Genomic DNA, 14,184 nt, shown 5'->3' with positions numbered 1-14,184 from the left:
TTATGCTAAATTCTTTGGATCATTGTTTACCTTCCCAGAATTCAAATCTGGAACCCTAAAAGGGAAACTAGCAACTTGTAGATTATGACTCAGATTTATCTGACGAGTTTAACAAGGATGGGGATTTGTGAACTCCCATTGCACCACCTGTGACCTCCTTAAAGGATGGCTAAGGTGATTTTCCTTGCAGGTACAGCTGGATTATGGAGCTATGAGAGAAGAGTGATACACTTGTGAGAATGAGTGTAAACACGAGTGGAGAGAAGAGTGAAACACATGTGAGGTACACTAAAACACAATCACACACTCACAGTGAGGAAGAAAAAGAAACTACTTGTTATTTCTTTTCCAACCAAGTGAAATATGAGAACTCCTTCAGACGACGGCATACATTCCTTCTTTAAGGGGGAGATAAAAGCTTAAGTAATAGTTTGGAGGATTCCTCAACTAAGGGGGAGAAATAGCAGGGAGGAAGAAAAAGATCCTACATGTACACTACACCACACCATTGTTGTTTGTAACTACGGATCCTATTGTACGGGAGAGGTGGTAAACACAAGGTGATTTCCTAGTAAGGGAAGAAGCTGTTAGGGGAGTACCATTGGTTTTTATCTGCGGATCCTATTGTACGGGAGAGGTGGTAAAACGAAGGTGATCTTCTTTAATCAGTTGATTCTCATAGGGGGAGAAGCAAGAAATATGGGCTTCTCAACAGGAAATGTGGTTGTACAAATGAAGATGGAACTACTTGAAGATATGTTCAGTCTAGAGGAACATCTACTTGGAATCTGGAAAATGTTAAATCTCATCCAGAAATTTTCTGCTATTTACTTTGCATGTATGTTTATATCTTTTTCTTATTTGTTAGTTGAGTTATCCTCTAGGTATTTGTGTGTTATTGTCTAACAAACAAATAGGGGGAGATTGTAAGTAATATGTCATAGACCTATTTGTATATTCGAGGATTCAACTCAACTCAAATAAGAATGTAATAAGTAAATAGTGGATCTACCGTCAGAGAGATCTCGCAAAGTAATATCTGTCAAAGGATTCAGAGACAAGGTTCATCTACAGACTTGAGGAATTAATTCACTGGAAGAAGTTCAAGAAATTGATCATGCCTCAGTGATATAAGTCAAGATCGTGGATTTAATCAAGTGACAGAGATCTCGTGAGAGTATCAATTAATTACAAGGATTTAATCTGAAGAAAATCAAAGTGTCAGAGTCAAGACATGAAGAAACGTCACGGAAGTTAGTCACTCATGAACCAGACAGTACATCGAGTGTCAACGTTGAAGTGATGGAATTGATTCATAATTTTCAGTGATTTTCAGAAGATTTGCAGAAGAATGGTTGCTGCTCAAGACTAGAATTAATTCTCTATTAATTAATTAAGTCATCTAATTTAATTAAGAAAATAAATTATATTTGCGAAGAATAATTTATTTATTAATTGAATTAATTGATTAATTAATTCTGAATTAATTCTAGGAATTTTAGGAATTTTCAGAAGTTTAATTGGATTAAATTCAAGGCTTAAATCAGCAAAACAAATGGAAATGAACTAGCATGACAATCTGGATTGTCATACCGATTGTCATGCTAGGCCATTCTCCATTGTCATACCGAAAGTTACTCTAGGAGGGTAATTGTCTTGCTAGTTCATTCTGATTGTCTTGCTAGTTCATTCAGATTGTCTTGCTAGTTCATTCAATTGTCCTACCGAAAGTCATACAAGCTATAGGATTGTCATGCCAATTCAATTCTATTGTTGTGCTGATTTAAAAAGAAGCAGAAGACTTTTCTTTCAATAATCTCAATCATTATTCAAGAACAAGAGACAGCAGCCGCAGCAAAACATTTTATCTTCATCTGCTTATTTCAAAGATCATAATTTCTAGATTGTAATGTTAAATCTAATCCACTAGAAATCTTTATCTTGTTCTTGTATAACAATCTAGCGGATCAAAATCCCTAGAACTTAATCTCAAATCGCGTTTAGCATTTGATTCTAATTATTGCAAAAATAGAAAAAGTTCATGTCGAATTTATTCTAGATTTGTGATAATTGATTTGAGATTAATACCTTGTAATCGATACAGTTGTTGTAACACCTTTCAAGTTTAATAATATTTTTATTTAACTTGAATTTTGTTTCACATTTTTTATTCCGCATTTAATTCGATTATTCGGTACTGTTTGTATTCAACCCCCCCTTCTACAAACAAATTGGGACCCAACAATTAGTGTGATAATATTAAAAAAACTATTTTAATATAAATTTTTGTTCAAAATTTTTTTTTGAAAACAATTTTATTAAACTTTTTAAATCTCATAGTATTTATGGTATTAATCCTGTGATTTATGGATTTATATTTTTATTACTAAAACTCATTCTTTTTAATTATACTTTTAATAGTTATTTAATTACAAGTGTACCCTTGCATGCAAATTCTACCAAAATAGAGATCAAGGGTAAGACCGACCTTTCACCCTCCACTAACTCCATTTGACCAACTAAATGACCCATAAAACCTTGCATGCAAAATTGTAATAACCCCAAAAATTTTGAACTTTTAGTAACCCTTATGAATAGTGTTTTGCTGATTATGCTGAATAAGAAAACTTTTCATGCCACACTATGTAGGGGTTCTTCTATTGTTATTCTGAGATCTTATTAGTACTTTATATGGGATATAAGTGTATGTAAAGATCGTCAGAATCCAAATTCGAACACTTTGATTTTTCCCGAAAATCCACCAGATGCCGAAAGAATTGAGTATAAGGGAACATGATAAAAAGGATTTAAATTCAAGGATTATAAGAAAGGATCATAAAAGGAATATAATGTATTGATAAAGGTTAAGGGAACCCAAGTAATAAGATCCCGGGTATGATCCCTCAAACGATAAACGAAAACGAAAGTTAAGCGAACTGTATAACAGATCAGCGGTCATTAGCCAAGTAATTAGGACCTAATCAAAGAGGTTAGTGAGGATGATGTCATCGAACCAATAAGAAGAGGACAAGCATGGGAAGATGACATAAGAATGATGACCTAAGCATGACCAAAAAGGAAGGAAGGTTGGTTGATTATAAACCACACAAAATTCACCATGGTTAAAAGGTAATAAATCAAAACAAAAGTGGATCAACCAAGCCAAATAAATCAAAAAACACAAAAACAAAGTTGACTCTCATTATTCAAGAGAAGCTCTCGGCTTTTCTTCTTTTTCAAAGAGGAAAATTTCAAAATCCAAGATCCAACCATTGTTAAATTGCAAGGTAATTATCCATGGTTCCTTATGATTAGTTATGGCTATCCTAGGAGTTTAAGCTCCAAATTCCTTCACAATCTCTTTCAATAAATCATTTAAGAAGAGAGTGAATAGTGTTTTCAAGAAATTTAAATTGTTTGATCTTGTGTTTTTGGTTAGATTAAGCTTTGGTAAGGACTTTCAAGGGTGATTCCAAGCTCCTTAGTTATTCTTACTCACCAAGGAAGGTATAATCTCATAACCTAGCATTGTTATTGAATATTAAGAGCTTATTATGAGTAGGATAGTTCATGAGAAGCATGGTGATTGAATATATAGAGATTAGTTGGTTTTGTGATGTTTTTGGAGTTGTAAATCTTGGTTATTAGTTAATGAACTTAAGAATAGTTTTTGTTCATGTTTGAGAATAATATAAATTGGAAAACTTGAGGTGTTGGGGCTTTTGTAGTGATGTATGGATGGAGTTTGGTTGTATGGTTGAATTGTGATTGATTTGTGGTTGATTTGGAGTAGGATAAAATTTGGTAATCGCGTAAACATAGCCGTTGTAATGCCCGATTTACTTTAGACTGTTTTTGTTCTTAACATCAGGACCCATGAACTCACTTTTAGGTTTTGACCATTGCCATGATTAGATAGTTCATGTTACGAGCTTCGTTTTGATATGTGGTTTGCTTGAATCCAATGTACGGTTTAGGAGAAACGACCATTTTAAGTAACGACATTTCGCGACCGAACCCTTACCCCTCGCCTTACTTTGAAACCTTGGTTAAGGACTTTAAATGACTAATTAGGGTATGAAACAATTATGTTAAGTGGATTAGGCATTTGGTAGGGTACTCGCAAAAGAATCGCCTTAAAACCCTTAATGGTTAATTTATTAAAAATGGTGGAGCCGAGGGTACTCGAGCGACTTAAGTGAATCGTTAAGCACAAAAGCGAACATTAGGGTCTAATTGGTTAAAGTATAGATTCATAAGCGACTTTGGTTTAATTCCAACTTATATGTTGTTTATAGGTTACCAGACTCGTCCCAAGCCATTTATCACCCCCAGTCGCTCTGGCAAGTTTTCTACCCGTTATACTGTTGTTGTGATGTATACATATGTATATGCATTATCTTGTGATAGATGCATGATGGTTAATTAGCAAATCTTGCGATATATTGGAGCATGTGATATGGTATATATGCATGTCTGTTTCGTAATCTTGATATATATATATGTTGATTCAAATGCTTATTAGTTGCATAATACCTATGCTAGAGATAAGCAGTAATTGCGTATATCCTTAGTACGCAAAGGTGAACATTTTCTAAAACCGAGAGTCGATGTTCCCGAGTATAATATATATATATATATATATTTATTTATATATATATATATAGATATAGATATAGTTTTCAAAACTATGAATTGAATAAGGTTTATTCGATAACTTTATTTTTATTAATGAATATTATTTTGAATATTCATTCAAGGGCTTATGACTCCGTTTATTCATATTAATGAATATTATTTTGAATATTCATTCGAGGACATATGACTCCGTTTATTTTATTTAATGAATATTATTTTTGAATATTCATTCGAGGACTTATGACTCCGTTTATTTACTAAATAATATTCTTTATTTTATTAAAGAATAATGTTTCGATAATCAAACTTATTTTTGATTATTCAAATAAATATCATACTTTCGTATAAGTATATCTTTGGTTATTGTATTCATTTCAGGTATGAGTTTTAAAACTCCTACCTCGATTATTTTTATAAGGATCATCCTTATGGGAATATTATTTAAATAATAATATTCATTTACTTTCTAACATATCGGGACTGATTTATTTTATTAAATCAGCGATAATCTAAACTTTCTTTAAAATGTTTTCGAGTCTTCAAAATGATTTTAAAAGTTAGGGCGGATCCCAAAACTCATTTTTATATTTAAGATCCTCCTTTCGAAGGGGATTTAAATACTCGCTCAAAACCTGAGGGATCCAGCTCTGTGGTGTGTTTTATATTCGCAACAAGGTTGCTATTTTGATAAAAGAGTTTTTGATTACTTACCCAACACTCGGGAAGTAAAATTCTTGGAACAAGTTAATCCATTAACAGGCATCGCCTGGGAAATATCGGTGAGTTTTCCTTTCCAACTAGATACGACTTCTTGGTGGAGCCGTATCAATAAGTTTCTACTCGGGGAAAGGGGGGACGAGCTTTACATTTCAGAGTCATGGATTTCATCTGAACTAGGAGTGGCGTAAGTGGTCGAGTGGCGCCGGCCCAGCCTAATTATATTGGCCCAAATGGCCTGGAAGTTCCGCTAAGACGGTCCAATGCTTAGGAGTCCAGTGTTTGGTTGACAAGTAAATCCGACAGGTTCTCCTCTACATGTAGAAAATGGTGGGGTTGCACTACTACGACTGATCATCGTAAGTGGTCTTCCTGGCGCGGTAAACTCCCGTAATGAGTTCATCATCCAGTTGGATATTTCTGCAATACTACCCAGAGCACTTCGATAGAAAGGCTACGGCTGGGCGATTATTGAGTGTTGGCAGGGTCGAGTTTTCAAAATGATGTTTCCATCAAATGAAGTATCTCGTAACTTCATTTCTTTTGAATGATATTTCAAAGATTGATTATATACAAGTTATGCCTTGTAGCTCCATATATGTGATGAACTATTTATACCTTGAACGGTGGTAGTTCAAGTAGTATTCGGAAAGGATATAAGTATATTGGAGTATCTTGTAACTTCATCCTTTCAACTTATATCTAGTAAATGATTAACTTATGCATGACAAAGATTTTCAGAAAAAAGTTGAGACAAGGTTAGATATATGAGATCACCTTGCAACGATATTTTTATACAATTATATACTGGAACTCTGTGTATATTATACATGGCAGAGGATTTCAAAGATTTTGAAAAGTATATAAGTATATATACTGAATATTTTACGACTTCGTCGCATTAAGAGGTCAAACTTGGTTCATTTCTTCTTGACCAAGACTTACATGAGTACTATGAGAATGCTCATATATTGTTAATTATTATGCATATTATTTCGGTGGGCTTGTTGCTCACCCTTGCTTTCTACTCTCATCACACAACATCAGATAGAAAAGATGAATAGGACCAAGCTTCCAATTCGCAAGCGGTAAGGAAACGTTCCGCAGTTTTCTGGAAGCATTGATGCCGCCGTAGCTGAGGTAGGAACTACCAATAGGCTAGGCTTCAACTATTGATGAACCAGACTTATGTATATTATGAATTGTAATAATGGCAAAGAATATGTAAATTATTCAGAAACCCTTTTGAGCTGAAATGGTTTATAATTGTGGAATAAATGACTTGTGTTATTTTGGGTTTTCATCTCTGAGACTATAACTTGTGGTGTGTGTGTGTATATTGTGGGGTCACAGTACGCAGTAGTTGGTTGATTGTTAAGGTTAAGTATTATTAAGGGAAATGGAACTCGTGACAACCCGGATCCCTGACCCCGGATCTGGGGGTGTTATAAAAATCTTGCTATTAGTGGGTGAAGGATAGAATGGTAAAACAAAATCCACTTACTACTTGGATGAGACAAAAAGCTAGACCAAACACTCAACCTCACATCATTTTCTTCACCAACACATCACTCCACTCTCTCCTCTTTATACTCCCGCTCGGACGCACCTAAAACCCTCCCCACCCCTCTCATTTTCTTCTCCATTTCTTCATTTTCTTACACCTTTCAACTCCTCTAAGCAAGGGTCAACTACACTTGGTTCTATATCATCATTTAAGGTTAGTTTCTTAGTTGCATATGGTTAAAGCCAAGGGTTTAACTTTGATTCTTGTGAATCTAGAATTGAACTTAATGTGGCTCATAAAACTTGAGCAAGAGATGGTCTTGATGAAGTATTTTGCTTCTATTTTCAAGCCATGATCGTGGCCTCAAGCATTCAGCAATGACTCCCAAGGAGTCGAATGGATTTTGTGGTTTATGTGTTAGTTTTATTTGTTTTCAAAAAGAAAGAGACTTTGCATGTGGCTTTCAAAGAACTTATGATCTCTTAAAATGTATTTTTACAAAGTTTCCATCTAGTTGATACCATGTACTTTTGGTTCGGATTTTTGCTTAAAATCGCATTTGTAAAAATCTGCCTTGTTATGCTCTCTGTTTTTGCCTTGGTACATGACTTATATGGCTAGATTTATGCTCATAATTCCCATAAAATAATATTCAATAGGGTTGTGTATATTGTAGATTAGATTTGATGGCTTGATTGTTGGTTTTGGTGTTGAAATGGGAGTTAAGGTGGAAGGAGGTACATTAGACACTAAGTAGCAGATTTTTCCACCATAGGTATAGGCTGTTTTAGGTGAGTTTTGGTGAGGCCTTGCTAGGCCTGAGTTTATTGGAGTTAGGAATTGAGTTTTACTTGAGTGCAGTGACTTTTATTCGTTTAAAAACTTGCATTTAGGTTGGTGCACACACATACCCGAGAGTAGCTCAGAACAGGGCATAAACTTGAACTTTGGTCGATTATAGCCATGCAATAAGCTAGGCCTCCATGGGACCTTGGATTAAATAAGTGTAATGCATCCTTAGGAAGCCATTAGAATTAAAATTTTAATGAGAAAAGTGAGTTTTAAGTAAGTAAAAACAGAGCAGAGTGAATTTAAGTGAGGTTGGGCAGAGTCAACTTTGAGCAGAAGCCTAGAGAGGCCTAGGTGAGGCCTTGGCCTAAAAACAAGTCTGAGAGTTAGGTTTATGTCATAATAATCCATGGCATTGGGTATTTTAGAAGGCCCAATGTAGAAGCTAAGATTTCTTCCAAAGAACACGGGTAGTACAAACTGGTGCTAGCAGGGAACCTTAGTGTGAGTATTGATCTTTGTAAGTCTATAGGAGTGAGGCCCCTGAGTCTTACCAACTTTAGAAGTTATTTTAGAGTCTTAAAAACCTTTAGGAAGTTGTTTGGAGTGAAGGCCCAAGGTGGAGACACCCCATTTCCACCAAGACATCCGAGAGCACCCTTAGAGTGGCATTAGGAAGTTTTAGTGGTATTTGTTGTAATTGGGACTCAGTGGTGAAGAGTCTAAGTGTTGCACAACATCTTTAGGTTTAAGGTAAAGTCAATAATAGTTCTTATGTGTTACTTGCTTATTTTCTTAGGTATTTAGGTGATATTATAGTATAAATAACTAAGGAGTATAGGCCATGCCATTATGTGATTACGTGATTATGTGATTATGTGGATTACTTAAACTGTATATGCTTAAGTTATGTGTATTCTTATAATTATAGGTTCTTGTGTAATAGTAGTATGATAAGGGTAAAAGTTAGTCCTAGGAGCTTATAGGCTTATAAGGCGATAAAGGGTGAATAGTAATGAGGTTCATATAATGTGTAGGTTCCGAAGCGAAGGGGAAGACTCGTGCCATCTAGATCGAATAATATTAAAACTTTGAAAGGCAAGTTACTACCTCCTTATGCTTATAATTGTTGCAAGTCTACATACTTTTTCGTGAATGCTTAGTTGTAATAATGATCATATCATTAATTAGTTCAAATACTTCCGTTAATAACTCTTAACCTTGTTAGAACCTTACCTTCAAAATATTCCTTATCCATTTGACCGTAAATACTAAAGTTTCCACCAATTTCCCTAATGTGAACCTATAACACAATCATATTTATAAATATCGAAGTACCACCCTCGATACCATTAGAGTTGACTTTTATTTTGTTCAACCTTGGAACTCATCCCATAGGGATTTCTAATATGTATTTGTCATCTCATTAGTGAAGTTGAATTCTCTTGTTACAATTCAGTTAAAGTGATACCAAATCTTTCTCCGACATCCATGTTATAAATCATTAAAAATAAAATAAATGTTTTCTTATCTTAGTGGATTGGACCCAGACGCAAGTCCTTTTCACGTTATTGATAGGCTCATATATAGCCTAGGGATCCCATTATATTTGAGAACCCAACGCGGTTCGGGATTACTTCGCGGCTGATCACCGGCCGTAATCCATAGCGTCCTAAAATTGATTTTGATGATTTAATATTTAAATGATTATAACATGTTGCCCGATGCCATGATACCATATGCCATATTTCGATTGCTATGATTATACCATGTCCTTATATTATAACTTCATGTTTCTTATTGTCATTTTTTTCCGAGCATCTATAACCTCTTGATTCATGAACCCGTGATTTTGAGTTAATGCATTGTATAGTAGAACTGATAGTACTTGCTGAGCATTTTAGCTCATTTTCTTGTATTTAACCCTGTACTACAGCTAGCAATCATGGTTCGTACCAAGAAGACCGCCCGTAAGTCAACCGGTAGGCAGGGTGAAGACCATTTGAGGGTGCAGGTAGAATATATATGCATAGATTAGGCAATATCATCCAGTATGTAATGTGGTATTAGTTAGAAGGGTTGTTCTAAACTGTGAACTTGTAATGATCTTGGGATTGTTATTATTTTTGGTTGGGTTTGTAATCGTATTATTATCATCTTTTGGATTTATAATTATGTAATATAATTGTGGTTAGCTTTTGTTCTGTGTGTGTGTGTTGTTAGTTTTGGGTGTGACAAAGTTGGTATCAGAGCCTAGGTTTAGAGTCCCTAGACAGCCCAATTAGGACTAGGAAGTATGAGTATATAATATAATATCGGGAGTACTAATGCGCGATATTCGAGTAAACCGTATCTAATATTTGTATATATATATTACTTGACAGCAACGTGCGCACTCATCATCTTCGGCCCCGCAGAGTGACACAATTGCTTTTTCTGTCTATGCTGACTTAAGGCTGCATCATGACACTCTCCAAGGAAAGTATGTCAGGCTGGTGGAACATCTTGAAGAGGCCTATGAGAGTAAGCAAGTGATGGGTAACAGACCTAAGGCGAAAACCATTTCGAGGCTTGAGTCACTGATCCAGGTAGCCACATCAAGATTGGAGGAGATGCCCGTGCAATGTGACCGGACCAGTCAGATTACTGTGCAGATGATAGTGGATGAGCTTGGGAGTGTGGTCAAGATGCTACATGAGGAAACTACCCACGACACCGCAAGGACCCGTGAGGAGTCCGAGGAGGAGGCTTAGGATGATTTCTAGGGAACTTGACCTTTAGTTACTTGGATTAGGTTGTTCCTTTTATTACCATGTTATTTGTTTCCGTTTCTAGACTCTCGTATTGTTTTAATTCGGATCTGTATTCGTATTTGTACCTTGTAATTCGTACCTTTCGACTTGAACCTTGTTTAAATTCAGTTATGCACTTTCCTTGATTCCTATATTTGCTCCTTTAAATTTCTTGCTTATCACCATGCATCACCTTTATTGTTATATTGAAAACTATATACCATGATGAATGCAAATAATACCTTAGTTTTTGCATCACTCAAACTGTATAACTTTTATTTCAGAAAATGGCACCTAGGAGTGCCCGAGGAAGACCTACAAATAACCAAGAAATTGAAGGAGAAAACCAAAAGCCTGATATAGTATAACTTTTGGAATTGGTATGCTAGCAAACTGCTACTATAGCCCAACAACAACAACTTCTTCAACAAATGCATCTACCTCAACCACCCCCAGCAAACGTCACTACTTTCAAAATCTTCCAATCTGTAAGACCCCAAGAATTTAGATGAACACAAGACCCAGTAGAAGCTCATGCTTGGCTCAAGGAGATGGAAAAGGCCTTTGCCTTAACAAATGTTGGAGATAATCAGAAGGTAGAGTATGCCACTTACTTTCTTAAAGGCGAATCAAACTATTGGTGGGAGTCAGCAAAAGCTTTAGAAGATGCTAAAGTTATTACTTGGGATAGGTTTAAGAGAATGTTTTTGGATAAGTATTTTCCTCGCTATATGCAAACACAAATGGAGATGAAGTTCTTCGAGTTGAATCAAGACAATATGATAGTTGGAGAATATGAGAAGAAGTTTACAGTTATGGGAGAATATGTTGATTCTGAAGAGAAAAGGGCAAAAAGATTCCAACAGGGATTGAAGCCCTGGTTAAGGAGTCGTGTGGCAGCTTTTGAGTTGACTACCTATGCGGAAGTAGTTCAGAAGGCAATGGTAATTGAAGGCGAGAGTGAGAAAAATCAAAAGGAGAAATGCAACAAGAAAAGAAGATTTATAACAGGAGAAGAAGGCTCAAGTTACAAGGGCCAAAATCCGAGAACTAATCAAAGGCTTAAACCTCAGAGTGGACCCGGGAACTTCAAGAAGAAAGAATTTGGGAATAAATCACACGAAACAAGATCTCAATCAACCAGTGGACAGAAACCCCCGCAAGGATCAGTTTTGGAATGTAAGATTTGTAATAAGCGATATACGGGAATCTGTAATAAGGTGAATGTAGTTTGTTTCAAGTGTCATACGAAGGGCCATTATGCTCATGAATGTAAGAATCAGAAGGCCAACATCACGTGTTATAAGTGTGGCAAAGCAGGACATGTGTCACGAGAGTGCAAAGGAGTGGGTAACAATCAATTACTGCAAATGACTACTATACCCTACCCTGTGAATCAAGCAACTCATATGCCAACCCCATCATTCCCATTGTCTTTCAATCAACCTCAGATAGCATCATCTTCAAATCATCCAGCTTTGACTTATCCAGCTCAAGCAAGAACTTTCAACATAAATGTGAAGGATGCAATTCAAAGTTCCGATATGGTGTCAGGTACGCTTTCTGTGAATGCTCCTAGTGCTAAAGTACTGATTGATTTGGGAGCCACCAGATCATTTATTTCGAAGTCTTTTGTTGATAAGTTTTATTGTGAAACCTAATTAATGCATGAGCCCTTATCCATTATCTTAGCTAATCAAGATAGAGTATCTATAAATCATATTTTCCCTCTTTGTGCAATAGAGATAGCCGGAAACATTTTTCCTGCGAACCTTATTCCTTTCCAATTAGGTGAATTTGACGTGATCTTAGGGACGGATTGGCTGGCAAGTTTCAGTTCTCAAATAGACTGTAAGGATAAAAGGGTAGTATTAAGTACACCTCAAGGTAAGAAAGTGACATTCAAGGGCCAAAGGAAAACTCAGACATTCCTCACCTTGATGCAAGCAAAAGAGTTGATCCGGAAAGGATGCGAGGTGTATTTGGCGTATGTAGTTGATAAGAGTAGAGAAGTTTCTAATCCGGAAGACATTCCAGTAGTAAGAGATTTTCTAGACGTTTTTCTTGAAGAGCTTCCTGGCTTACCCCCGGACTGACAAATTGAGTTTACAATAGATCTTGCACCCGACACCGAACCTGTTTCGAAAGCCCCATATAGGATGGCACCAATGGAGATGAAGGAATTAGCAAAGCAAATACAAGAACTACTAGATAAGGGATTTATAAGACCAAGTGTTTCACCATGGGGCACGCCAGTTTTGTTTGTGAAGAAAAAGGACGGGAGCATGAGACTTTGTATAGATTATCGAGAATTAAACAAGTTGATGATTAACAATAGATACCCTTTGCCTAAGATTGATGATCTGTTTGACCAACCCAAAGGAGCCTCTTATTTTTTTCAAAGATTGATCTGCGATCGGGATACCACCAATTGAAGATTAAGTCTGAGGATATACCGAAAACAGCTTTTCGAACAAGATATGGACAGTACGAATTTCTCGTTATGGCTTTTGGGTTGACGAATACACCGGATGCTTTCATGGATTTAATGAATCGAGTATTGAAGGAGTATTTGGACAAGTTTGTCATAGTTTTCATCGATGATATTTTAGTATATTCAAAAATAGAAGTTGATCCTGCGGAACATCTAAGAATAGTCTTGGAAGTGTTGCGAAAGGAGAGACTGTATGCCAAGTTCTCGAAATGTGAGTTTTGGTTAACTAAAGTAAGATTTCTAGGACACATTGTTGGAAGTGAGGGAATTAGGGTAGATACTGAAAAGATTGAGGCTGTAATGAATTGGGAGGCACCGAAGATGCCAATATAAGTGAGAAGTTTTATGGGAATAGCGGGATACTATAGAAGATTTGTAAAGGATTTTTCGAAGATTGCCGTACCATTGACCAGATTGACAAGGAAGCATGAGAAGTTTGAATGGACGGAGAAGTGTGAAAGTAGTTTTCAAGAATTGAAGAAAAGATTGGTAACTGCTCCGGTTTTAGCATTACCAGATGACAAGGGAGATTTTATGATATATAGTGATGCCTCTTATAACGGACTTGGATGCGTATTGATGCAACATGGAAGGTGATAGCGTATGCTTCAAGATAACTTAAACTACATCAACAGAAGTACGTGACCCATGACTTAGAATTAGTTGTGATAGTGTTTGCTTTGAAACTATGGAGACACTACTTATATAGGGAAAAGTGCGAGATATACACGGATCACAAAAGTCTGAAGTACCTCTTTACTCAGAAGGAGCTAAATATGAGACAACGCCGATGGTTAGAATTGATCAAAGACTACGATTGTTCGATACAATATCATCCAGGAAAGGCAAATGTGGTAGCAGACGCTTTAAGTAGGAAGAAAAGCTAAGTATGATAACAATGTCAAAGGAATTATCTGATGAAGTTAAAAAATTACAATTAGAACTTTGTGATCATGGAGGAGCGGAAGAAATGTGTTATGCCGTTAATTTTCAACTCACACTACTAGAGAGGATAAAGAAATGCCAAGATGAAGCGATGACTCAGGAAAATAATCAGTTGACGAGAGAAGAGATATGTACACAAAAAGACAAACAAGGTGTGTTGAGATTTTCAACAAGAATTTGGATTCCAAATGTGACTGAATTGAAGAAGGTTATTTTGCAAGAAGCACACAACTCAAGATTTTCGATTCACCTGGGAAGTACCAAGATGTACCATGATTTGAAGAAGAGTTTTTGGTGGCCAA

General features: G+C 36.0%; 1 protein-coding gene across 1 annotated transcript; it reads left to right on the top strand.

The window, feature by feature from the left end:
- The first annotated feature begins 10,994 nt into the window (after positions 1–10,994).
- LOC141719130 (uncharacterized) lies at positions 10,995–12,539 on the top strand. Its single transcript, XM_074521511.1, has 2 exons — positions 10,995–11,997; positions 12,187–12,539. The coding sequence occupies exons 1-2, from the start codon at positions 10,995–10,997 to the stop codon at positions 12,537–12,539; spliced, it is 1,356 nt and encodes a 451-aa protein (XP_074377612.1).
- Positions 12,540–14,184: the final 1,645 nt, after the last annotated feature.

Source organism: Apium graveolens, chromosome 4, assembly GCF_009905375.1.
Source record: "Apium graveolens cultivar Ventura chromosome 4, ASM990537v1, whole genome shotgun sequence".
NCBI lineage: Eukaryota > Viridiplantae > Streptophyta > Magnoliopsida > Apiales > Apiaceae > Apium > Apium graveolens.
Note: the sequence above shows the minus strand (reverse complement) of the source record. Positions and strands in the feature narration are given on the sequence as shown.

Coding starts and splice junctions, on each gene's coding strand:
- LOC141719130 (XM_074521511.1), top strand. CDS start 10,995: ATGGAAAAGGCCTTTGCCTTAACAAATGTTGGAGATAATCAGAAGGTA. Junction 11,998..12,186: donor AAGTTCCGATATGGTGTCAG/GTACGCTTTCTG, acceptor TTTGTGCAATAG/AGATAGCCGGAAACATTTTT.